Raw genomic sequence first — 25,786 nt, forward strand, 5'->3', positions numbered from 1 at the left:
ACCTTCCCCAGAGACAAACCCGGAGACCAGCTTTGGGGTTTCCTCATTTAGCTACCACAGTCCAACTCACAGACTGGAAAATAAGCCTTCACTCACCTGGCTTCCCAGATGGACTATCAGACTGAATCCTTCTGAGTGGGCATGACATGGATGGCACTCAGGAGGTTCTGCAACATTCAGAGGTGGGACGCCCTGTGAGATCTTGTCTTCTCTAAGGGTATCTGTCTTCCACTTGGTTCTGTCCAGAAACTACATCCCCTACCACAGCAGAAAGCACCCATGGTGATCATTCAACTAGCTGTCTTACGCCTCACTCGATGCTCCTAATCAGAGTGTGGGGCAAATTATGTGTTTTTATAAAGCTACAAAGTAAGACCGTATCTAATTCCAGTTTAGACAGAGTGTGGTGGTGGGTTTCCTCTGACTTTCTACATCTCTATTTACCAACCGATTCAGAAGTATCTCATTTACCATCATGCCAAGAGTAACTGCTTAAAGTAACAGCAGCAACAGTGCCTCCAATTTATCTAGCGCCTTCAGATCCCAAGGGTGTTTGCTACATGACAATCTTGAAACAGAGGCCATGTAGGATCACTCCGCGTATCTCAGACAAAAAGAAACTAAGGCACAGATGATGAGGAGAGGAGACATGCCCACGGTACCCCAAGCTGAGAATCAGACCCACAAGGTAAGGCCCAATGTCTTGCCTCTCACCACTGCACCATGTCATCTATAGAACGACAGGATATCCATCCACTCTCCCCAAACTTCCACATGAGACAGGTAAGAGGATGGGAAGAGACACAAGTGCCACAAAACACAAAACTGACCCCTGAAAACATGCAAAAGGGGACCCAGGAGGCCAACCTCGCTTCAGTTTTCTTGGTGCCCAAACCCTCATCCAAAGAGTGATGGTACCACACTAAACACAGTGCTCATGTGACATGCTGGGTCCCAAGCTCCTTTCCAAGAGGGAAGAATAATGCATTACCTGCAATCTGCACCGAACCATCTTCACCCAGAAGAATATTTCCAGCTTTGACATCCCTAGATGAATAAAGAACAAAAATAAATGCTACACGCCCCCTTCAAAAAACAATCAATCCCCCCACCCCTCGCCCATTTACCCTTGTCCTTTTGATGACTCCATATTTTAAATGACCCATGTGATTTCCACCCTTAAGAGTTCATGCAATCATCATCTTCAGGGGGTTTCTGCACAAAGACAGAAGGGTTAAAAAAGTGGAAAACTCTGTTTTCAGTTCCATCTGCCAGGATACAGCAAGTGGAGGCTCAGGTGGCCAGATCCCAGAGGGTGGAGGAGAAAGGAAACGGAAGACAAGGTCAGGCTGGCCAAGGCTTTCCACACCAAGCAGAGGACTTTAGGGTGGATTAGAAGACAAGGAGTGAGACGAGCTTACTGAGGGGGATGAGAACAAGAGGCGTGTGAGACGTGGTCAGAGCTGGAATCGAGGAAATCACTGGGGCAGCTAAGCAGAGGCTGGAGGTGGTGGGAAGGTCATGACAACAGTCATTTGGGGGTGAGCGCCTGCCCTTGGCGGGTAAGCAAAAACCAACCAGACAAAAAACCAACCAGACAAAAAACCACCAGATGAAATAATAGCTGGATTTGTGAAGTGGCAAGTTCAGTCAAATCAATAAGCCTTTATTAAATAGCTACTATGTGCCAGGCACTGGCAGTTAAGGTGGTGCAGTGGATACAGTCCTGGGCCTAGAGTCAGGAAGACCTGAGTTCAAATCCAGCCTCAGACACTAACTAGCTGTATGATCTTGGGTCAGTCATTTAACCTTCTCTTTGCCTCAGTTTCTTCAACTGTAAAATGGGGATAACAATAGTTGCTTGCTTCCCAGGGACATGAGGATCAAATGTAATAACATTTGTAAAGTGCTTGGCACACATTAAGCTTGTAATAAATGCTTGTTCCCTTCTTTTTTAAGCATAAAGGATACAAAGAAAGAGTAAACAAAAGCCCAGTCCCTGACCTCAAGGAGCTCAGAGTCTAATGAGGAAGAAAGTATGTTAACAATTAAGGTCAAACTTAAGATACAAACAAAATAAATTTCAGATAATCAGTGGAGGGAAGGTACTAGCACCAAAGAGGGCAGGGTTTCTTGCAGAAGTTGGGATTTGGGCTGGGACCTGAAGGAAGTCTGGGAAAACGGGAAGTGGGGATGAGGAGGAAGAGTGTGGGTGATGGGGAGGCTGGGCATGGCCTTGAAAGCAATAGGAGAGTTGGGAGGAAAAAGAAGAAATCCTGTCTGGAGGCTGACATGTCTACAGGACACTCAAAGTGAGCTATCCAAAAGCAGGCAGGTGGGACTAGTGGCTCAGGAGACGGGCTGATGATTTCCACCCGACTATATCTAGTAGAAATAGTCAAAGACTGATTATGTTCGATGAAGGTTCACATTACTTCGGTGGTGCAATAACAATAAGTAAACAGTCCTGGGAATCCAGGAGCAGGGGCCAGCTTCACCAGAATTTCTCCTTTGAATGAATATACACACACACTGTTCCTTATCCTAAAACAGAGGACTTCACCGAATAAATGACAATTATGGCGGCTTTGTAGATAATCAGAAGATGGAGAAACTCAGCCCGGACAGGTGTCAGCTTTAACCTTAATCTTTCCATAGTAGGTGCTAGAAATCTCCTTCCTGAGCACTAATTCCAGACAGATCACACCTAACATTCCTCACTGACCCCAGAAACTACAATTAGGTGAAACATCACCTGGGAGGACAGTTAGCTCTACTCAAACAATTTAACAAATGAGAGAAATGTTTTTAGGTGGCCAATCTCTGGCCTACAAAAATTTAAAATGGGAGGAAAGGCATGAGGAAGAGGAAGAAAGTAGTGAGAAGGAAGAGAAGGGGAATAAGGAAAAAGGGGGTAGGAGAGGTAGGCAAAGAGAGTTGAAAAAGAAAGGGAACCTCCCTCCCCCCCTCAACCATCTCTTGGCTACGCATCTCTTTTCTGACTGGAGACCTGTTGTTGTCCACTAGAGGGCAGAGGGATGGCCTCAGGGGAGAAGGCCAGCCTCTGGAAGTGGGGTAATACAGCACGTTTAGCTTTAAGACAGCTACGGTATTTAGTAACAATGTATGTGGAGAACCCATATAAGATTGCAAGTCATCTGGGGGGTGGTGGGGGAGAGAAGGGGGAAGAAAATCTAAGATTTACAGAAATGATTGTAGAAAACTTAAAACAAATTAATTTTTAAAAAAGAGAAAAAAAATATAACTATGGAAATATGTTGGTTGAGACTCTGCTCAGAGCCTGACAAGAAAGAATGGGAAGCAGCTGTTCCCTTCTCTTTTAACTTTACCGGTGGATTTGTCCATTTTTATGCAGATATTCCAGGCCCTCCAGAACCTCTTTGAGAATTGTAGCAATGCAGGCCTCATCCAGGACTCCACTTTTGTGTTCCCCCTTGGCAACAATGTGCTTGATAATATCCAGAACAGACCCTAAAGATGGAAGACATTTCACCATTAGCTTTCCACACAGTTACCCTGCAAAATTTAGAGCCATCTGCAGTCAAGACATACTTAAACAATTTGTGTTTTACTTATAATGAATTTTGTGTGAAATCTAAAATTTCTACAGGACATTTAGTTTGGGCTATCCAAAAGCCTGGCAGGTGGGACTACAGCTCGGAACTACGGCTGAAGATTTACATTCAAGAATATCCGATTAAGTAAAAATACTCAGACTAAAGGTGTTAACTGAAGTTTTACAGTATGTTCTGTGGTATATTCAGTTACAAAACAATCCCTGAGAAGTATGAACCTATGAGTTTTAAGTAAACCTGGATCTAAGCTGTTCACAGAGATTTGGTTGTACCTGGTGCCCATGGACAAGAATCCAGTCCTCAAAAAGCCTTAACATCAAACAATACCTACAACTTTTTACTAAGAGCACCCCGAATCAAGGTGCTCCTTGAAGGATGGTTTTGTAGGAGGATTCACTGTTCTAGGGGCCACAAGGTGGCGCCACAGTGCCTAGAATGCTGGGCCAGGAGACAGAAAGACTCATTCTCCTGAGTTCAAATCTGACCTTAGACTCTTGCTAGCTGTGTGACCCTGGAAAAATTACCTAACCCTTTTTGGGGGGGTTTTGCTTCAGTTTTCTCATCTGTAAAATGAGAGAGCCCCAAACGGTAAACCACTCTAGTGTCTTTGCCAAGAAAACCCCAAATGGGCTCATAAAGGGTCAGGCATGACTGAAAAATGACTGACCAACAACTCACTGCTCTAAGGATTGATGTATTAGAAAGAATGACCACAAAGGAATGCTGACTAGGTCAAAGTACAGAAACTTATCAAGTAAAAATTACATCTGCCAAAAGTGTTCGAAGTGTCTGTAATCTCTGAAAGGTACACGAAGACTCAAGGAGGGTGGGGGGGGGTGGGGGTGGGGAAGGGAGTAGAATAAAACTGAAAAACGGTCAGTTTTTTTTAAGGAAACAAAAGCAAATGTTGTAGTCATTCCTAGGACCAAGAATTAGCAGCTGGAAAGAATCCTGAAAGCCGTCTAATCCAGTCCTCCAGTGTAGGAGGGAAGTCTATGGCCCAGAAAACCAAAGTGACTTGCGTGAAGTCACAAAGATGGTAACTGGTGATCCCAAACACAGTAATGTCATCTTGTCCGACTGCCAGAGAAAGCAGGACTTCTTAGATGATAAATTCTAGTTTCTTGGGGAAGGGTATATTTGCAAAACCAGATGGCTACTCATAAAAACCAGACCATCAAGACAATGTCAAGGTGGACTTTTTAAAGCAGAAACGTTTGCTGGTGAGCCTTAAGAGTCACTGTCATAAATGCATACCTGACAAACGATGGTCAATATTCCATTGGTAAGAGCCAGACTGGCTAAACCACCTTATTGCACAATGCTACTGCTGCAAACGCTTCAACAGAAAAGTAATGACATTAGTGGGGAAAGATATAACACATGCATGAACAAAAGCTGCTAAGTGAACCCCAAGGATGGCCACTACCCACATAGACCCTGAGGACTAAACAAAGTCTCTCCATCGACAACTGTAATTGTTGGGAATGACTTTATTCTCTCGACATTCCTGACATGCCTCTTATGTGCAGAAAATAGGAGAAAAGGTTTGGCTAAGTTCTGGCCCTAGCCCAGGCCCTCAACAAGCTCCATCATTAGCTTTCCTCTCCCCTTTCATCCCGACTGAGTCTCACTTTCAGAAAAATCATCAGTCTCACAGTTACAGATGAGAAGAGAAAAATTAAGTGCCAGGGTAATTTTTCTCTTACCCCAAAAAGACCTCTGAAAGGCTGCCAAAGAAGTGATAGAAAGACAAACTATCCCTCCCTATCTAAACATTCAAAGGTATCAGATGAGATGTTCAACACTGAATATGGAAGGCAGCAGGGTGTAGGTGAAGGAACATAAGGGATGAACATATATTCTGCCAGATTAAGAAGGAAGAGGGCAAATCACACACATTCCACCAAGGGTACTCACGCTGTTGCACATGCACACTCACTCATCACTGAATGTCTTTAAATGGGAGCCCAAGCTTATTACATTTATGGGAGTATAATCTCAAACAAACCATACATTCATAGATAAGAAGAAACATTTCATTTCCTGGGCAGAAAACTGAAGCAGACAGAAGTTAAGCTGATCACCCAAGAGCCAGCCCACCTTTCACTCTATGTTGCCACCTAACTGCTTTAGTCTTAAGTCTCATCAACTACTAGCCAGATTACACTGCCTGATGATGCTGACCTCAGTCAGTGCTATTCTGAAGATGAAATGAGCTATGGGAGTAGAATGCACCTTTAAGAAATAATCAATTGCTAGATACAAACATTAGCTATATGGTACCCTCCCTTTGAGATCCTCAGCAGTATCCAGGAGGAGACTGAGCATTTCAAGGCCTCTTGCCTCCCTCCTCTCAAACATCTCCTCCATCCCTCTCTCCCTGCCAATGTTGTCTTCCTAACAAACAAGGGCAACCCTCCTTCCCTACTCAGACCCCTACAGAGGGTTGCCAACCCCCCCCCCCCAGAATAAATACAAACTTCTCACCTCTCCATGGGTGAGGCACCCACCTCTCTGATCCCAGTGTCCTCATCTATGAAAGGAGAGGTTTAATCTAGCTGACCTTGGAGATCTCCTCCAGCCCTAAATGATCCTTCTCTGGCATTCAAGAACTTGAATCCAAAAATCTGGATCCAAACTCCCTTCACACATGCACTTTGTTTCAGACAGCTGGGAGCACTCTCCACTGTGTGAAGCTGTCCTGGTTCCCCCTGCACCTGAACAGATTCTCACTGCAGTCCCACCTGCTGAAATCTCTCTCATCCTTTGAGGCCTAGATGCTGATGCCATCTCTTCTAGAGGCCTTTTGTCCTTCCTCCCCTCCCCCACAATCCAAGTAGAGGTGATTCTGTCACTGTCTTCTGATGACTTCTGTCTGCTTGTCCCCTCCTTAGCACAGCACTTGGTGCTGTGAAGGTCCCTACCAGCTCTAAATCCTTTAGCCTTGGAGCCTAGGGACAACTTGTAGAATTAAGTATGTCTTTTACCTCCTACTAAACTATTTTATTCATGAGGGCAGACAGCCTCGTTTTTTCCAGTGTTAATAAACTCTGCCCAGAGCAGAGGTTGAAATGTTGTACAGAAAATGCACCTGTCACTTCAATAGGATTGTTTGAGGAGAGAAATCCCAGAGGACAATAACCTAGAACTGCAGGGGCCTTGATAACCATCCAAGCTCCTCATTTTACATGTGAGTAAACAGAACGTAACTCACCTGGGCAGATCAGGCAGTGAGAGGGCAGGCACAGGCCTGGATTCACGCCCAATCAACTGACTCAAAATTAAGAGTTCTCTGTACTGTCATACAAGATCGCATAACTTAGATACGATAGAGATCTCAGCACTCCTCTAGCTCAGTGTCCCACATCCTCAAGGCCCTTGGGGGCTGCAGACCAGATTACAATGTAACTGGGAAATGTTTAACAAGATAAGTAAGAATGCAGTGTGGTGCAGATAAAATTAATCTGTGGTTTTCTAATTTAATATGCACTGGAGGGATCTGTTTTTCTTTGAGTTTGACAGTAATACTCTAGTCCAAATGTCCCTCAGTTGAGGATTTATTTCTATAATATTGTCGATAAGTAGTTATACAAGGGGTGGAGCCAACATGGCAGAGTAGAAGGAGGCAATGTGACAGAGCATCCACCCACGAGTCCTCCAAACCGATCTCCACAATGTACCAGACTGAGCTCTGATGGAGAAATACGGAAAAAGTCACAGTAAGTCCTTTGTCCAGTCCAGGTCAGCATCGGGAGAGACAAAGAGATCTGCAGAAAGAGGGCAGGGTCTGGGTAGGCACACTGAGCATGATCTAGTGCCAGCACAAAACGGGACCCCAGATCCATGGAGGACACTGCTGCAAGGATAGATGCCCAGTACACAGTCCCAGGTGGCATATCTGGGCAGTGAGAAGTGGACCTGCCACTAGCTGGGGAGGAAGTTCAGAAGCTATCTTCATTCAGCAGCAGCAGCAGCACTGTGGCTCAGCAATTAAGGTTCAAGGCAGGTCTCACTTCCAGCATCTGTCCCAGCCTTGAGAGTTAAATCAGCAAGGCAGGATACCCAGGCCAAAGAGGAGCCTACAACTGGGCCACTTAGAACCAAGAGTTTCCGGCTAGCTGAGAGGAGTAGGATCTAGCAGCATCGACTCTTGCTCAGACCCAAACTGAGGTCAAGAACTTGAAGAGCTCAGACCAGAGGAGCAAAGATCAGACTTTGCCCTAGATGGGAACCCTCTATCCCCAGTATGTTCCTGAGATCCCTGAATAACCCAAAATCCAATACTTCCCCCCCAAAAAAGGAGCAACGGAGTAGACCAGGGCTTTCCTCCAGATGTGTGGCAGAGCTTAGCCTTAATATCAAGTCCAAAGTCAAGACACAGGCTAGAGAACGGGAAGAAAAAAAAACAACTGCACCACAGTAAGCGGTGGGGGGGGGGGGGGGGGGGGGGGCGCACTCAAGAAGCAAAGGCAGAAAAAGAGAATGACTCCCAAACACCTACAAGCAAAAGCCTAAGAGAAAAACACAGCTTGGGCACAAACTCCAGTAGAATTCCTGAAAGAGATGATGCAAAAGTTATGTTTAAAATGTTTTTATAAATGGGCTAAAGGATATTTGAGGAAAAAATTGGAAAAGAAATAAGAGCTATGGAATACGACTTAGAAAGGGAATTAACAACTTGATACAAGAGGAACAAAACTTTTCTAAAGCAACAAACTCCCTGAAAATTAGAATGGACCAAAGAGAAGTCAATGAGTTCACAAAGGAACAAGAAATATTAAAGTCAAAAGTAAAAAAATGTAAGAAAATGCAAGTTATCTTATAGTAAAAACAACTGACCTGGAAAACAGACTAAGGAGAAAAAAATTTAAAAATCATTGGACTAGCTAAACACCACGACCAAAAAGAGAGCCTAGATAAAATACAAATCCTAAAAGAAAACTGCCTAGATCTCTCAGAACCCAGGAAGGGGAAACAGCTCCCGAAAGAAATTGCCAAATGAAAACTCCTAGGAATATTAAAGTCATAGTCCAGAGCTTTCCTGTCAAAGAAAAAAAATTCTGCAAAGAGTCAGAAAGAAAAAATTCATCACAAGGGCCTTTAATGAGATAGAGGACTTCCAAGTGTCCCTAATGAAAAGTCTAGAGCTGTGGAGAAACTTTGGAGTTCAAACACAGGAGTGAAGGTAAGTGTAAAAAGGTAAATATGAATGAACGATGATGCAGGACTAAACAAGATAAACTGCTTACCATGAAATGTGGGGACATCCATTGGTGTAGTTGTCCTTTGCTGCTGTCAGAGAAATGAGGACATGACTTGAACTTGACTTTGTTTTGAGTGAGGGAGATACATATGATCCCTCTGAACCCTATCATCATCCGATAGAAAGACCCATTAAACAAGGCCTAAGAGTGGTTCTTTTAGGTCTTCCTGATCTTAAAAGAATGAAAAGAGAGGGATAGAGGAATACCTAGGGTGAGGAGGAGAAAAGGAAAGGAAAGGAAAGCTGGGGGAATTATTTCACATAATCAGAGTGCAGAAGCAGACATCTCTGTAAACAAGGAGGCGGAGGGGAGGGACACAGCCTACTCTTGAACCCACTCTCATCATACCTGATCAAAAGAAGAAAAGACACACAACGTTGAGTACAAAAATCTATTTCACTCAACAAAAAAATAAGAAGGAAATGGAAAAAATGGGAGGGAAAGTAGATGAAGGGTCGATTAAGGAATTAGTCCTAAGCAAAATAAACTCAAGGATGTACAAAAATATTTACACCTCTTCATGAGGTGGCAAAAAATAGGAATCTAAAGGAGTGCTCATTAACTGAAGAATGGATGAGCTATATTATATAAATGTGATGAAATATGATTGTGCTGAACTCTTACCATGTAATGGCCAACCAAGATACATGCTGCTCACCTCCTCCTAGAGAGGTGAATACAGAAAGAGAGAGAATTTTTTTCTGGAACATGGCCAAGGTGGAAATTTGTTTTGATTAACTGTACATGTTGGAGATAGGTTTTGTTTTTCTCCTATTCTCAACTGGGGATGGGGGTGGAGTGGGAGAGTAAGAAGACAGATTTTGGTCAATTAAAACAAATTAAACATTTTTTTATAAAGTAGCTCTCCAAACTGCTTCAATCTCTTGACAAGGAACTGACCATGTTCAAATGCTGCCCATTCCATTGATGGATGTGCCTGCTCAAAGTGCTGTTCAGTGGTTTCTTTGACATTGAATTGCATTTGTTCTCCCCTCTACCTTTTGTCTTTGTCGAGTTCCGTCCTCAAAACTATCATTTAAAAGTCTACCATGTCTTTCACACGATAGCCCCCTTGAAGTATTTGTGAGGGCACAATCACATTTACCTTAAATCTTCCCTAGACCAAATCCAGGATGGCAGAGGGCACAGGAGCTCAGATGCTTCCTAGTTGTGTGACCCTGGGCAAATCACTTCACCCTGTTTGCCTCAGTTTCCTCATCTATAAAATGATCTGGAGAAGAAAATGGCAAACCACTTCAGCATCTTTGCCATGAAGATCTCAAATGGGGTCATGAAGTATCAGACATGACTGAATTTCAACCACAAGACCAAACTGGATTCTTTCAAGTCTTGACAAGCTTTAGTTCCCAGTCCTCACACCATCCTCATCGCCTGCCCTTCCTTTGACAATGGCCCCCACATCATTTAAGTCTTTTCCCCACTCTACACTGGTAACAAAAATAAGTATGGAACATGGTTGATGGCATCTTCTTTCTCTGGCAGTCAGTTTAAACAGAGGGAAAGGGTTAAGCCTATTGATGAGGAGATACAAGTGCTGGAAGGAGATGTTCCCCTCCCCCCCATTTTATGAGAGGAGAAACGGGGAGAACCCTTACAAGAGATCAAGTCCTTCACCATCTGATCAAAAGTTACAGTCCATGAGTCAAATCAAGCTCCTTCTCCAGCCAAGGCTCTTTCCATTGGTATCAGGTTTTACTACCATCAAGGGAAAGCACAGATATTATGAGAGAAAAAGTCATCATAAAGTTCTATTCATGATCCAAATTGCTTTTAGGATAGTACACATTAACAGTAATACAAAACACCTGGTGATCTTTCCCCGTTCTCAGATTTAAAGAGACAGAGGAGGAAAAAAAAAATGAACTATAAGCTCAGAGGCTCCACTTCCCTCCAAAACACACCAACCAAGCAGGAGAACAGATGCAAGGTCCTCATTCTTCTCCTTCTCCCTAAAGGGAGCTCTCGGGGAGCAGCTCCCTCTACTACAGGGCACAACCTTTTTTCCAACAGTCTTCGAGAATCACCTGGGCACTAGGGGGTTAACTGACTGGTTAACAGAGTCATTGAGTCAGGCCTGCTCACTAACCCAGAGACACCAGGATGCTGCTCAACAGTAACAACAATAATAACGGCCATTTAAATCAAGCTTTCAAGTTTGCTAAGTGGCACCTATGTGCACCCATCTGTAATTATATTATTTAAGTTTCCTAGGGATGGAAAGTAGTTATCCTCATTTAGGAGATGAGGAAACCGAGGCTGAAGTAAAACAGCCCAGCTGAAGAAACTGCTTGAAGCATCAGGAGCAGAGCTGAACAGACACAACAGCGGCCCTTCCCTTCTTTTGATCCAGCCTGCCAAGCACTGACACCTCCAGGTGGTGGACAACATCCACAAATGGATCCAACTCATCATCAGGAGCCAGGTAAAATGACCCTTCACAGTGATCTATCCCTACACTGCCCAAGCCTTTTCTAGGCTAACTAACCTTAGCTTCCTTCATCTAATTTGGTGGCAACAGCAGGCACACTTGATTTGATCAACTTTTAATACTTTGGTCATTTCTGGGTTGGAGAATTCCCTTCACTGGCACAAGTTATGGCCCTTCTGTACCTTAGGAGATGGTTCTGGAGACCTGCTTGGGCCAAAGAGTCACATGCCTTCTGCCAAAGCAACTCTGAATCTCTGAACATAAGGGACTGGCCCTCACAATGACCCCCATCCATCCCTCAGCCAGCAGTCAGAGCCTCTCCAGCATGGCTGCAGCTGCCAGAGCTCTGAATAACCCAAGGTCACGCTGGGCTGAGGCAATGAGTTAGAATTTAAGAGTGGGAGATTTTGTCAAAATCCATCAATCATTAGGGATTTACTAGGTACTTACTATGTGCCAGGCAATGTGCTAAGTAAGAGCCAAGGAGAAAAGGAAGACAAAATCAGGCCCTGGCTTCAAGGAGTTTCCATATAATATGTGAATAGCTACATATAAGTGATATATGGAGAAGGAAGACAACTTTAGAGAAGGCTCCAATGGACAGAAGGGACCAAGAAAGACCTTCTACAGAAGGTGGCATGTGAGCGGAGTCTTGAAGGAAACCAGAGGAATCAAGAGGCAGAGGTAAGCAGAAAGGCCAGTGAGAAAGAAGTTTTCACAAGTATCCAGCAGAGAGATGAGGAGGTCCTGAACCACAGAGGTCATTGTGTGCGTAGAGAGAAGGAGTGTATGCAACAAATGCTGTGAAGGTAAAAGAAATGACATTTGACAACTGACTGGATGACTGACGTTGTGGGCCTGGGAAGATGGTAGTGCCCTTGGCAGTAACAGGGGTGTTGGGAAGATGATGAGATCTGCTTTAGACATGCCAAGTTAGAGGTGTAATAGATATTCAACCCGAAACGTCCAACAAGCAGCGGATGATGTGTGAGAGCTGTGGGGAGAACAGACCTGGGAATCATCTCCATAGATAATTGCACCCAAGGGAGCTAACGAGATCACTGAGATAATGCACAGAAAAAAGGAGTCCTGAGGGACACCCACAGTTAGTGGACACAACAAAGATAAAGATACAGCAGAGAGACTGAGGAGGATCATTAAGACTGGTCAGGAGGAGAATCAATGGAGAACAACGTCACAGGCCCCCAGAGGGGGAGACATCCAGCAGGAAGAGGCAAACCACAGCATCAAAACCTGTACATAGATTTAGAAGGAATAAGACTGAACAAAGGCCATGAGATCTGGCCATTAACAAGTCGCTGATAACTTTGGCAACTGCCACAATGCAGGGAGTTTAGAGGAAGTAAAGGCACCAAGTAGAGATGACTTTTTCAAGGAGGTCAGCAGAGAAAGGAAGCAGATGTAAGGGGTAATAGTTGGGAGCGGCTCTAAGGACAGAGAAGACATGGATACGTCTGCAAGCAGAAGAGATCAAAGATCAGAGAATGGGGATGATGGTGAGGGTGACCGACTGGGGAGATGGGACCAAAGGAGCACAGAGAGGCTTTCACAGGAAGAAGGACCATCTCTTCATAACAGTCTGGAGTGAAGAAGAATGGAGGGAGATGATGAGAGGAATATGGGGGGGGGGGGGGAGGGTGTCAGGGCAGATGACCTCAATTTTTTCAGTAAAGTATAAGATGCTCAGCCAAGAGGGCAGAGGGAAGGGTTGCCATGGGTGGCTTGAGGAGAGATATGCTGGTAAATGGGACAGAAAAAGAAGAGGACCATCCTGCTAAGGACTCAGCTGCGACAACCAATTTGTGGTGGACGTATTCAGCAGAGTCCCCAAGAAAATAAAGGACACAAGTGACCATCAGTTTAGTTTGGCGGGCCCAGTAGGAAAAGGCAATGACTCCCCCCCACACACACGCACACACTCCTTTCCTCTAGACACTGGAGAGAGTTGCAGAACTTGGGTAAGATAAAGAATGTGAGAAAGGTAAAGTCTAGAAGGAGCCAGGGTGTAGGATTAACAACGGGGTATCATTAAGGGCAGCAAAAGGCACTGAATAGCAAGGAAGCCTCCTAAGCAGGAAGAATGGAGCTCCCACTGTGCCTCAGATAAGTGAAGTTCTCAAACCTCCAATGCTGAAAACTGCCAGGAGCAGCCAGGGGCTCATTGTCACTGACAGAGTGAGTTTCTACACCACAAGTACCAATAAAGTCCCAGGGTGGGGCCAAGATTCTATGGAGATAGCCTTTGGATGCACATCTCACTTGATGGCCACACTAGCCCTGGGAGGCCAGGACAATCACTGCCACCTGACAGATGAAACATAGGAGAAATTAAGGGGCATACCCATAGTCACACTCTTGTGTCAGAGGGGAGATCTGGACCCAGGTGTCTCCTAAGGTTAAGTCCAATGTTCTTACTATGACAGAATACTGACACAGAGAAAAGGAATATAAAAGTAGCAGTCAGTGCCTTTAGAGTCAAACTTGGTGGCAAGAGAAGCGCTCGTGGGCTGGATGAACAAGGAAAAAGGAAACACCTAAGAACACCATGAGAACAAATGAATGAAGAAGCATTTTTCATGTGACCACTATGTGCCAAATCCTGTGCCCAGCACTGGGGATACAAAGGTGAAACAGTCCCTACCTTCAGAATGCTTCTTTTCTGCTCTGGGAACCCATGTGAGGGAGTGGCAGCTGGAGAAAGGAGTTCTGTCTGGGCAGTCACAGGGTTGGCCAGGGGAGCCAGAGAGGAGGAGACGGAAAGCCTTCTCCACTGGCTACTAATGATTGTGCCAAGAGCAAGAGCAAGAGCCAGGAAGCAAAAACAGGTTTGGGGATGAGGGAGAAGAAAGGAAGCGCATGGAGGCAGGGCAAGAGGCCAGGCTTGTGCAGGGTTCCAGGCAGAAAGCTGGATGTGAGGTGAAGCTTGGTGTGAGGCTCAGTAGATCCAGAAGGTTAGTCATGTTAGCTAGTTAGCCTCACTCAGGGAGGGACCCTAAAACAGAATGAGTCACCTCCCCCAAAGTTCAGGTGGCAAGATGTCCTCCCCAAAGAGGCTGTGGAGGAGCTTTATCTGAAGTGATGCAGAAAAGATGGAAACAGGAAATTGTGTTCAGAAGAATTTCAAAGTTCAAAATTATAGTGCTGATGTGTTTGTCCTTCATTGCCAAAGAAGACCATGCCATCAGAGAAATGAGGACATGACTTGCACTTGACTTTGCTCTGAGTGAGGGAGGGCTGTGCAGGTCACCAGCCTCACTTCTCTTCCAGAGCCATCTGAATCCAGTGACCAGATATTCATCAGGATGACTGGAGATGACCCAGGAGGAGGCAATTGGAGTTAAGTGACTTGCCCAAGGTCACACAGCTAGTGAAGTGTCAGGTGTCTGAGGTGAGATTTGAACTCAGGTCCTCCTGACTCCTGCACTGGTGCTCCATCACTGCACCACCTAGCTGCCCTATAGAGCTGATACAGTTTGGGTAAATGGTGAGGCCCTCAAACATGAAAATACTCCTGTGAACTGAGGCTGATGAACAGAAGAGGGCATCAATCAAATCATGAATTCTTTGAGCAGAAGAGAGCAAGAGTTGGTGTGGAGACAGGAACTAGACTTTACAAAATTTGCTTTCTGAGCATCATACAAACCCTTGGCATTCTCCCAGTTAAATTCCCTAATATATGTTCATCTTGAGAGCTGGGAGGGTACATGCCACCTTACAACTTAGTTTTCCATTTAAGACAAAGGATAGCTGATAGGCTCTAAGTCAGGGCTCTAACATGGGCTACATGGTTTGTTTTAATTTTTAAAAAGTTGTATTGATGTGTTTTGTTTTTGTATTACAAACATCTAGGCATTAACCCAACTCTGCGAGAGGTCTCTCATAACAAGGAATTAAGCAAACCCAACAACAGAGTGACTTCATCTTCAAGTTTTTATTATGCCCCATCTGTCACACCACTCCTCACACAAAGCTCTTCATGGGAATTTCTTTAAATCAACAGAACCCTATTTTCTATATCCTCCATCTCCCCCTCCACTGGAAAAAAGAAAAGAAAAAACAACTCCTTGTAACAAATATATGAAGTCAAGCAAAACAAATTCCTTCACCAGCTGTTTTAAAAACGTACAGATCCTTCCATGACTTCTCTTTAACGTTCATTAACAGTGGTTGCTGTATGGACCATAATTCTTATAGATTTCAAGGCTGTTTGTCTTTACGGTGTTTCTTTATAGCAACTGTCCTCCTGGTTCTGCTCATTTCGTTCTTAATGAGCTGGCCAAACTGCATTTTTATAATGCTGAAGATGAGTATAAAGTCCTTCTGGTTCTTTAGACTTTGCTCCAGGCCTCTTTGAACAGGACCTAACCCATCTATGTGAAGGTGTCATCTTTGACACCTCAGCAAGGTGCGGTGCTCTGTGAGCCAAGCAGAATTGAGGCAGCACAAAGGAGAGGCAGGATGTACAAATTTGGAGTAACCACCCCAAATATTCACCCAGACTATCTGTCCAACCTCCCAGCTCGCACTGGTCTGATCAGCCACAGTCATCCTCTTCTGGTCATAAAGGAACCAACAAACATTTTACAAAGCACCCACCATGTGCTGGGCACTAAGTTAGGCCCAGCCGGGAAGGGGCAGGGATACAAGGCATCTGGATTTCTCTGAATTGCTCGTGTTTCTTATGAAGTGATAAGTCATATTTATACCCTCACTGAACACAGTATTTGCTTCCAACTTTTTTCCATTACAAAAAATGCCACCATTTTTTGGGCCTTTTCTTGTTGGCCAATGACCCGCCCCCCCGAGCAGATAGATTTAGTAACTGGGTAAATGGAGAGAAACAATTTTAAAACTTTCATTATATAATTCCACATTATTTTCATATAAAACTGAAATTTTAAGAAAATTGCATTTTCCATTAGGATGAAGTTAAGAAATCAATGATTTAGATTTGGAAAAGGGACTTTAGAGAGAGTTGATCTTAGAACATTCATCAAACTCAAGGAGAACCAGGGGCCGCTAATCCATACTGAAGGCTCCCCGGGCTGCACTCTGACCTAGCTTTAAAATGTAACGCTATCTCTACTTCCCACTTACATTTCTCATCTCAAGCACTCCTTTAGGTAGGCTATGGGACACCTCTTAGCTATTCTGCTCCTACTCAGTTCTTAGAAAGGACTGCCTATGAGTGTCATTTTAATAACATGTCACAAACACCCTTGAGAAAGCTGTCCACAATAGCTTCTTCTGCAGCTCTCTTCTTGAGTACCCCCTACAACCTGATTTCCGAATTCTCCAGTCACCAATGATCTCCTCCTAACTGCCAACTTCAACAGCCTTTTCTCAATCCTCATTCTTGTTCACTTCTGGGTATCCTCCAACCCTGCTCTGATCCTCAATTCCCCGTTTTTAGGACACTACACTCCCCTGGGTTTTCCTCCTCCCTATCAGACTACTTCTGTCTCCTTTGGTGGCTCCTCATCTCGGTCATACCCACTAACCACAGGCAACCCTGAGAGCTGTCCTGAAATCTCCTCTCTTTTCCCTCTAGCCCACTTCACCTGCTGATACACAGGCTCCCATGGATTTACCATCTCTATGCTGATGACCCTTCTTGCCCCAATCTCTCAAACAACCTCTCAGACACCATGAACTAGATGTGCAGTAGACATCTTAAACTCAACAAGTCCAACTAATGCACGGCTGGTGGAGTCACGAATTAATTCATTCATTCTGGAACTAAGCCCAAAGGGCTATGAAACTGTGGATACCCTTTGATCCAGCAACACCATTGGTAAGTTGGTAACCCAAAGAGACAAAAACAGGCAGGGGTGGGGGTGGGGAGGGACCTATCTGTATAAAAATATTTGTAGCAGCTCTTTTATAGTGGCAAAAAACGGAAATTAAGAAGATGCCCATCAACTGAGGAATGGTTGAACAAGTTGAAGTATATGATTGTAATGAAATATTACTGTGCTATAAGAAATGATGAGCAGGCTAATTTCAGAAAAATCTGAAAAGACTTAACATAAATTGATGCAGAATGAAGTGAGGAGAACACTGTAAGAGAAACACTATGATGATCAGCTGTGAATGACTTGAACTGAACTCATGTCTCCTTTAAATCCTCCCTACTTCCAAACTTCTCCATTACTGTTAAGGGCAATCCTGTCTTCCCAGGCCCTCAGGCTCCCAGACTAGGCATCATCCTGGAGTCCTCACTATCTCTCCACCCCACAGCCAAGGCCAAGGCTGGCAATTTCACCTTCTTCTCTCCTCTGACACTGCTCCCACTCTGGCTCAGGACCTTATCACCTCAAGCCTAGACCACTGCATTAGCTACTGGGAGGAGTGGGGGAAGGGGGTGTCTGCCTGACCCAAGCTTCTCCCCACTCCAATTCATTCACCATTCAGCCACTAAAGTGATTTTCCTAAAGCACAGGTCTGACCCTGTCACTTGCCCTACTCAGTAAACTCTAGTAGCTCCCTAAGGCCTCCAGGATGAAACACAAAACCCTCCATTTGACATGCAAAGCCCAACTGATACCTCCCTCGTACCCTGCCTCCACATTTTTTTCAGCCCTCTCACAAACACCCCCACTCTTTAATCCAATGACCCTGGTCTCCTGGTTGGCTGTTCCACAAACAAGACATTCCATCTCTTGACTCCAGGCATTTTCTCTGGCTCCCCCAGGCCTGGAAAGCTCTCACCTCATCAACCCCTACGACTTCCCAGCTTTCCTTTCTGTCTCAACTAAAACCTCACCTTCTACAGGAAGACTTTTCTAATACTTAAGTGCAGTGCCTTCCTTCTGCTAATTATCTCCTCTGTAACCTGTATGGACCTTATTTATACACGTCTGCTGTCTCCCCATCAGATCGTGAACACCTTTGAACTCCCTGTCCTTTGCCTCTCTGAGTCTCCAGAACTTGGGACCATGCCTGACACAGAGGCTCCTAATAAAAGTTGACTGACTGAAGGTCAGCACAGAAACAGAATTCCCACTAAGCAGCATCTAAATCAGAAGAGCTAAGAGTTAAAGCTCGGAGCAGAAACTCTTCTGGAATTTCATCAGCTTCACTTGCTTTAAACAGGATTCCCCAGATGCTTGTCCTCTCCACCTCCAGACTCGGAGCCTTCTCTTTGGCCTCCTCCTGGGCTGCAATGTCCTTCCTCTTTGCCGCTACCTCCTGGCTTCCTTTGATTTAAAACCTCAATTTCTGCAGGAAGCCTTTCCTGAGCACCTGCAATTAATGTTGCTGACTATCTCCAGGTCAGCCCAGCCAGAGCTTGTCTGCACACAGTCATTTCCATGTCATCTCCCCATTAGACTGGGAGCCATCTGAGGTAGGGACTGCCTTTTGGGCCTTTCTTTGTAGGTCCAGCATTCCTTAGTACAGTGCCCAGCACATAGTAGGCTTGCTGATTTGACTGGCTTCCCTCTAACTTCTAAAGCCATTACAGATAGATTCTAAACTTTATAAAAAGCAAATTTTTGTAAAGTCTGTTGCAAGAGTCAAAGTGGTGCTAATTTGCCATTTAACCTCTTAAACAAAATGTGGGAGGAGGATTTCTGGAGCCCCACAGAATGACACCCTACTTTGCCTGTGAGGTCTCTCTTATTTCAAACAGAAAAGCCTCCCTCTAATAACTGCCCCCCTCTGACAAGGCCAGGCTGCCAGCACCTCAGCACGCCCCTGCTGGGTTTCAGGAGGACTCAGACTTTTCAGCCCAAAGCTGAATCTAGCCAGGTGACCCTGGGAGTTTCCTCAGCAGCAGAGAAACGAAAGTGAGCTGGGGAGAGCTTCAAAGGTCTCTCTTGCTCAGAAGCTCCAGGGACTCCCTCGAAGGGACAAGTCAAGTACTCCAGAATGCAGGGGCTGCTGACCTGGCCAGGCTTTGTGGCTCTTACTTCCCTGTCCTCACTCGAAGCTCCAGCCAAACTGGTCTCTTAGCACTTCCTGGCTCCTCCAGAGGTCGGTCCATCTCTAATTTCTGGGCCCGTGAAGAAGCTGCCCTCAGCTAGAGTCTGGAACGCACTCCCTCCTTCCTCTCCCATTAGATGTCCTTAAACTCCATTCAAATGCTGTCTCCTACAGGAAGCCTCTCTGAATCCCAGCACTTCCTCCCCTGGTCCCACAATCATCCTGTTTTTACTGAGTAGATTTGAAACTTATTTAACTGTGAACGTTGTTGTTTCCCCCAATAGAATAGAAGTTCCCTGAGGCAAGGACTGTTTAATTTTTAACAGTGTAGTTCCAGCAGCTATTTGTGCCTGGCACTTGGCAGCAGGAGCTTAATGAATGTTTGGGGATGGACTGATAAGGCCTCTTCATCAAGCCCCTGCTGTTCTCCCCATCATTCTCTCTAAGGGGGTGGCCTCTTGCCATCTCCCTTCCCATCTCCCTTCCCCATATTCTCCTCCCTGAAGTCTTCCCAGCCCCACCTCTGTGCCCTCATGATTGTGGGTGCTAATCAGCTCCCTCCCAGAGAACCTGGTTTGCCCATATCTTGCGAAAGAACATAAGGATATACACCTTGAGGCCCTTCCCAGGCTTTCCTGGCAGTGACTCAGCACCTGAAGGGGTCAGAAATGCAGCTGAGTAGGGAGAGCAGATAATCAATTTGCCCCCTGCATCAACCCCCAGTTACCTGTGCCTCCTCTCAACTCCTGACATCAGGGTTATTATACTTATTTCACATGAATTACGAAGCATTTTCATGTTGATTGCCCCTCCAGTAAGTTCCCTACAGTCAGACTGGGATGTTGGTCTTCGTATGTCCCACTGCTGAACACAGGACCTGGCACTCAGTAGCTGCTTAAATATGTTGGTCAATTAAAGATCTGAAGAGAGTTGAGGTCTGAAAACTGAGGAACCCTGAATCCTGCCCTGTGTGCTCATTACTGGTCAAATAACCCCTACCAAGTTTGCAGTACAGCCATTAGAGATTCAAACTGGCAAGTATAAGGAGTGTTCCTCATAAATTAAGACTTCAGTCTGAAGAAAATACTGAGCCAGAGGATATGAGAAGGGTCCTGATCTTGGTGCCAAAGGGTTTCTGAAGCTGGACCTACAGAGAGAAGAGACCTCCAGCCCAGGCTTGGAGGAACCAGAAAGGAGAAGCAGAGCACAGACTTTGTGCTGCTGCTAGGAAAGGGCATCTTCCTTTTCAAAAAGACCTAAGGGAAGAAAAGGCCTATGGGTTTTAAGCTAAAGGAGAGTAACACCCACTTTTCTCCTAAGGGAGAAAAATCCAATTTCAATTGAGTCAGAAGCTGGGAGCAGGTGAACAACATCTAGAGAGGTCTGGGCAAACAGCAAGAGAAGAGACTGAGCTCAGCTCAGGACCTGCTGGAAGTGAGGAGGTGAAGAGATCAGGACAGCAGAAAACAAGGCTAGGAAGAACCATGGATGACATCAGAGAGCCCAGAAGGCAGGAGCTGCTGGACACATATGTGTAAGGCATGCTGCCCAACACATGTGTAAGGCACACTGCCCATGTTTGTTCTCCATGTGTGCTCACCATGTATGGCTACTAAAAGAATTTCTACTCGTAACAGCTCTCACGGCCACAGCATGTGAAGGTTTGCAAAGCACTATCTGTCTAGAATCTCACTTGACCTTCACAACAACCCTTCAACATGAGCACTATTATCGTGCCCGTTTTACAGAGAAGGAAGCTCACTGGACAGTGACCACCAAGATCCAGGCAGCCTTCTACAACTCTGCAGCAGTTACTTGGCTCCACAATCCCTCTTCCCCAAAACTGCCAGGACCACCTCCTCCCTGAGGCTAAACCTGGGTGAACTAGGAGAATCTACCCAAACTGGATCCCTCAATGATTAACATACCCCCACCCATCATGACCTCCCCCCAACCCCCTAGCTACTACAGTTCAAACTCCATTCTCCATTCCCCACAAATGGTTCCCTTAGTCCTATCTTTCCCTATACCTCATTCTGGAATGCCTGTTCCACAGGTAACAAAATAAATCTTTGCCTTTCTTTTTTGTACTTACTCCCTGAAATTCAGCTCCCTCCTCAGGCCCCAGCCTCACCCTTTCACTCACAACCTGAGACAGGTCATGGGGGGAGAGGGGGGGCATTATCACTCAGTGGGGCCCTCCTTTAGGCCCTCCCTCAGCCACCACAAATCAGCAACACCCCCTCATTCCAGGTTTATCTGATACCTAATTATCAACCAATCACAATTCTGGCAGCTGCAGCCCACAGCTCCCCAGGACATTCCTTCCTGTCCTCAGTGAGGTTAGTACCCTCTCACTCACACTCTTTTTCTCCTCCCCACCCCCTGACCTCACCACACCAGAGATGGGGATACCCGTAGTCTTGCCATCACCCCATGGGTGCCATTTTCATGTTCTCTGATCTGGTATTATCCCACCTCTCCTGGCAGCCCCTAAACCTGTTCTTCACACCGTCCTCCCTTCCCCATCTCAGCCCTTGGTGAAGCTGTCCAACTCTCCACTGTCTTCTCTCAAGTTCGTCACCCATCATCTCATCACCCCTTCTGCCCTGCCAAGTCTTGGCCTTGGATGACTCCACAGCATCTACTCCTACTCTTGGTGCTGCCAAACAAAGCTAGAGAAAAATTGAGAAATAGGGCTGACTGGACCCAGTGCACATTATAAAATCTCAACAAGGCCTCAGCAATCCTTAGCCACCTCCCTAATCAATTCCTTGACTCACTCACCACAATAGCGCTTCCAATCTTTTCATCCCTTCTCAAGCCTTCCCCCTAGGACACTAGCTTCATTTTATCCTGTCTTAGCTGGTCTGTAGTCCCCCTCGCCCCCACCATGTTAGACTGTGAGTCCCTTGAGGACAGGGGGCTGCCTTTGGCCCTTCTTTGAATCCCCCTGGGGAATGCTTAACAAATGGACTCTGGTTTCCCTGACTCCAGGATTGGCATGCTGCCCACCACACCACCCACTGTCTCTTCCCACTTGGTATATTTCTGGGAGAGTGAAAACGTACGAGGCAATGTCGTGTTGATCATCTCCTTACTCTCCTTCATTAAAGGCCTTTGCTTTACACTAACCTTTAACACTAACCCTCTGCATGTTAATGACAACTGCGTCTGTGACAATGTCAAAAGTAGGGTTTAGGGGATGTGGACCCACAGATGACTTTGCACCTTGGGGTAGCTGAGTGGGTGCCCCCAGGCACCAGAGAGAAATTTCTCTCTATTTTACTTATCTGTGTGTATCATAACTCCTAATTTTTACAGCTCTCATACAATGCTCTAGATGTAGTAGGGGCTTAAAGGTGAGCAAATAAAGGAGTACCTGGTGTAGACACAAAGTCAACCTTCAGTACTTAAGAATGACTGTCAATAACCAAGAGGAGCCATAGCCAACCACAGCTTTATTAAATCAAGATGGCTCCAAGCTTCCTAAGCCAACCACCAAATCACCCGGAAGACCAGGATGGATGAGGCTACACACAGAAGCAGATTAACTGCTTAAAACAAGTCCATCAAATCCTTAGGTCATAAGACTACCCAACAGTCAGATGCTCCCCCTTCCCCGAAAACAGCACACAGTGCAGGTTAACCTACAGACCACCAAGGAAATGACAAGCTGCCCAACGAGCTTGTCCAAATGAGAACACAAGCCTTGCTCTTAGCTACATATCTATGCCCAGGGTCAGCCATCTCTTAAGAGAGAAGAAGCATTTTTGAAAATTCTTTGAATATAATGGTTAGAAAAGCCGCATTATATTTTGTTTTTCCCAAATGATACAGATTTCACACCATTCTGTAAAAATTTACATATTATTATTATTTTATCTTCTTTCTAATAGTTAATACAACACAAGATCAGCCAATAACCATCGTCTCTAGAAAACCTTCAGCATTTTAGCCATGGAAAGAGAAGGAAGAGTTGTCTTCTTGATAAATCTGGCCCAAAGGGGATGAGTTACAGGAACAGAAGGGCAAGGGGGAAAGTTTAGGGGTGAGGATGGCAAGGATGGAGGAGACTCAAGTGGCACATGCCAGGCTCTGGGCTTGATCAGGTTTTCAAGCAGAGCGCAAAAGAGGGAAACAGTTGAGCAAAGTAGGAACTCCACTTTTTCTAAGGTTAGCAAGTCACTGCAAACATAACTCTTTTGGGGGGGTGAGAGATGGACAAACACTCAAGCTCAGACTCATTAGCTTATTTTAAAGTACATTTTGTGACCCCCTTGGCCAAGAGCAATTTGGCAATTTTCTTTTAACTACAGGGCACAGCTAGGCCAGTCTGACACAGCACTGGCAAAAACCCTGCTGCACCTCCTTTCTTGGGAAAGAAGATGGTCAAAGGAACTGTAGCATCCCCCAGAAATAGCACAGTACAGGAAATGGAAACAAAACAGACCCCTGAACTAAGTTTCTGGAATTCTGTGACCTTGGAAGGTCCTTGAAACTCTGATTTTGTGATTGTGTTGCAGAGACTCACCTTTTAACACCTAACAGCTATTTCCCTCTTTCAGCAGAACAAGATTTTTAAAATGACTGATTAAAAATGTCATTAATGACAGTTGGGAGCTAATAAAATTTGCAAATGATTATCTGGCTTTCAGTTCAAGAGGGCTCAAGCTTCAATTACACCACTGAGTGCCCTGGTTATGGGTAGCCTAAAATAAGTTGTAGTTTATAGAAAGCACTGGGTCTAGAGTCAGAAAGACCTGAGGTCAAATCCAGCCTCAGACACTTGCTGTGTGACTCTGGGCAAGCCACTTGACCCCTATGTGCCTCAGTTTCCTCATCTGCAAAATGGGAATAATAAGGGCACCTACTTCACAGGACTGTTATGAGGAGCAAATAAGATTTCTGTAAAGCGTTTCACAAATCGTAACGCACCATACAAACGTTAGCTATTACTTCAAAGCTATCATTATGTTATTACAGCTTAACTGAAATGTTACCAAATTATTAGATTAATCAATCTCCTCAAAGTTGTTTCATCTATCCAACCAACAGATCACTCAAAGATTTTCTCCCTATAGGAACTCCCTCCCAAGATGAGGATAAAATGAGGAAACTCTTCTTCCCTTTTGAATTGTTTTGGCTAAGTGCTATTTGAAAGTGCTATTGATAAATTAGAAGTCAAATTTGTTTACAGCAAAATTACTACTTATCTTGATACAGATATACACATTTATATCTCAAGCAAATACATACATACATATATACACACACACACGTGTACGTATAAATCAAGTAAAATAGTTTCCATTTTCTGAAAACTTTCATTCACTCTAAAATGAAACAAGATTAAAGAGGAACCTATTTAGCAAAATAAAAAAAAGCTCACTATTTTGACCCATAAATGTACCCCTTTCTTGGCCCCTCCATTCCAATTTAGGCTCAATTACAAGCTGGGCTTTGTGTGCCAGGCTCTGAAGTTAAGACTCAGGGAGATAGGCCCTAGTAACAACGGCAGGTGTCTAGTCATGGCACTCCATGTGTGGTTGTCTTTCTCCAGCCAGATGTAACTTTTAGCAACATAAACTCAAAACAAGAGTTTTACACCTTCGTTTTGTGGCCTAATTATTTGTTGCTGACATACCTATTTAATCACGTACAAATTCTCGGTGTCACGTCTGCCACCCCCTTCTCTCTAGCCCCTCAGATGCCAGGTGGCCCTTTCCACATCTCCTCCCTCTGGCCATGGGAGGAAGGAGCACAGACTAAGTAGGCCTTCCTTCTCTGACCAGGCCAGCCCCACAAACTTCAGAGCACGGCCTGGGTAACGTTCAGCTATGGCTCGGCTCATACAACTCTGCCAAAAATCCTAAGTGGTGCCACACTGTCTACGAAGTTGAGTTTCAAATCCTCTGCTTGACCTCCAGGTCACCCCATAATCCACTGCACTCTCATACAAATATCCAATATTTAGGCTCACCTGCATTGAGGCTTCTGCTGCTGCCCTCTTTACTCCTTCTGGTACTAAGGAGGGGACATGACCCCACCAGTGCCTTTCAGGGGAAGCCAGGGCTTCCTGACTCTGAGGTCAGCTCTCTCCCCACTATACAACCCTGCCCTATAGTGCTAAAACTTACACTATAGATGTGAGCTTCTTCTGTATGGCTTATACAGGCAAACTCCAGAATCTGGTCTTAATACAAGCTGGAAGCTTCAATAAGAGAAATCACTGGCTATTTATGGCTAACCCTGGATCTGGCCAAAAAATAAGTAAAATAAATTTACTGAGCCGAAGCCCAAGATCTTGACAGGTAAAGCTCTCAGTAACCCTAAATCCTGGAGCTTTATGGAAAGTTAGCAGTCCTAGAAAAAATAAAGTAACATGCTGCCGGAAAGGCTAAACCCTCAGCCAAAGGAAACTCATTTGTGGTACTCTTGTGTTCTAGAACCAGAACAAGCCTAAATGACTCAAACTGCAACTAAAGAGAATGATGAGAGAGCTTTAGTTCTCCTGAGATGGCCTT

At 45.0% G+C, this 25,786-nt stretch overlaps 1 protein-coding gene across 2 annotated transcripts in view; it reads right to left on the reverse strand.

Annotated features, from left to right (window-relative positions):
* OXSR1 (oxidative stress responsive kinase 1) overlaps positions 1-25,786 on the reverse strand; it is a 105,029-nt gene that overhangs the window by 54,541 nt on the left and 24,702 nt on the right. For both annotated transcript variants that reach the window (XM_072598988.1, XM_072598989.1), the window contains exons 4-5: positions 3,351-3,492; positions 992-1,047 (exon numbers count right to left, since the gene is read on the reverse strand). In XM_072598988.1, coding sequence (XP_072455089.1) covers positions 992-1,047; positions 3,351-3,492 — 198 coding nt within the window. The remainder of the gene's footprint in view (positions 1-991; positions 1,048-3,350; positions 3,493-25,786) is intronic.

The sequence above is a fragment of the Notamacropus eugenii genome, chromosome 3 (assembly GCF_028372415.1).
Source record: "Notamacropus eugenii isolate mMacEug1 chromosome 3, mMacEug1.pri_v2, whole genome shotgun sequence".
Lineage (NCBI taxonomy): Eukaryota > Metazoa > Chordata > Mammalia > Diprotodontia > Macropodidae > Notamacropus > Notamacropus eugenii.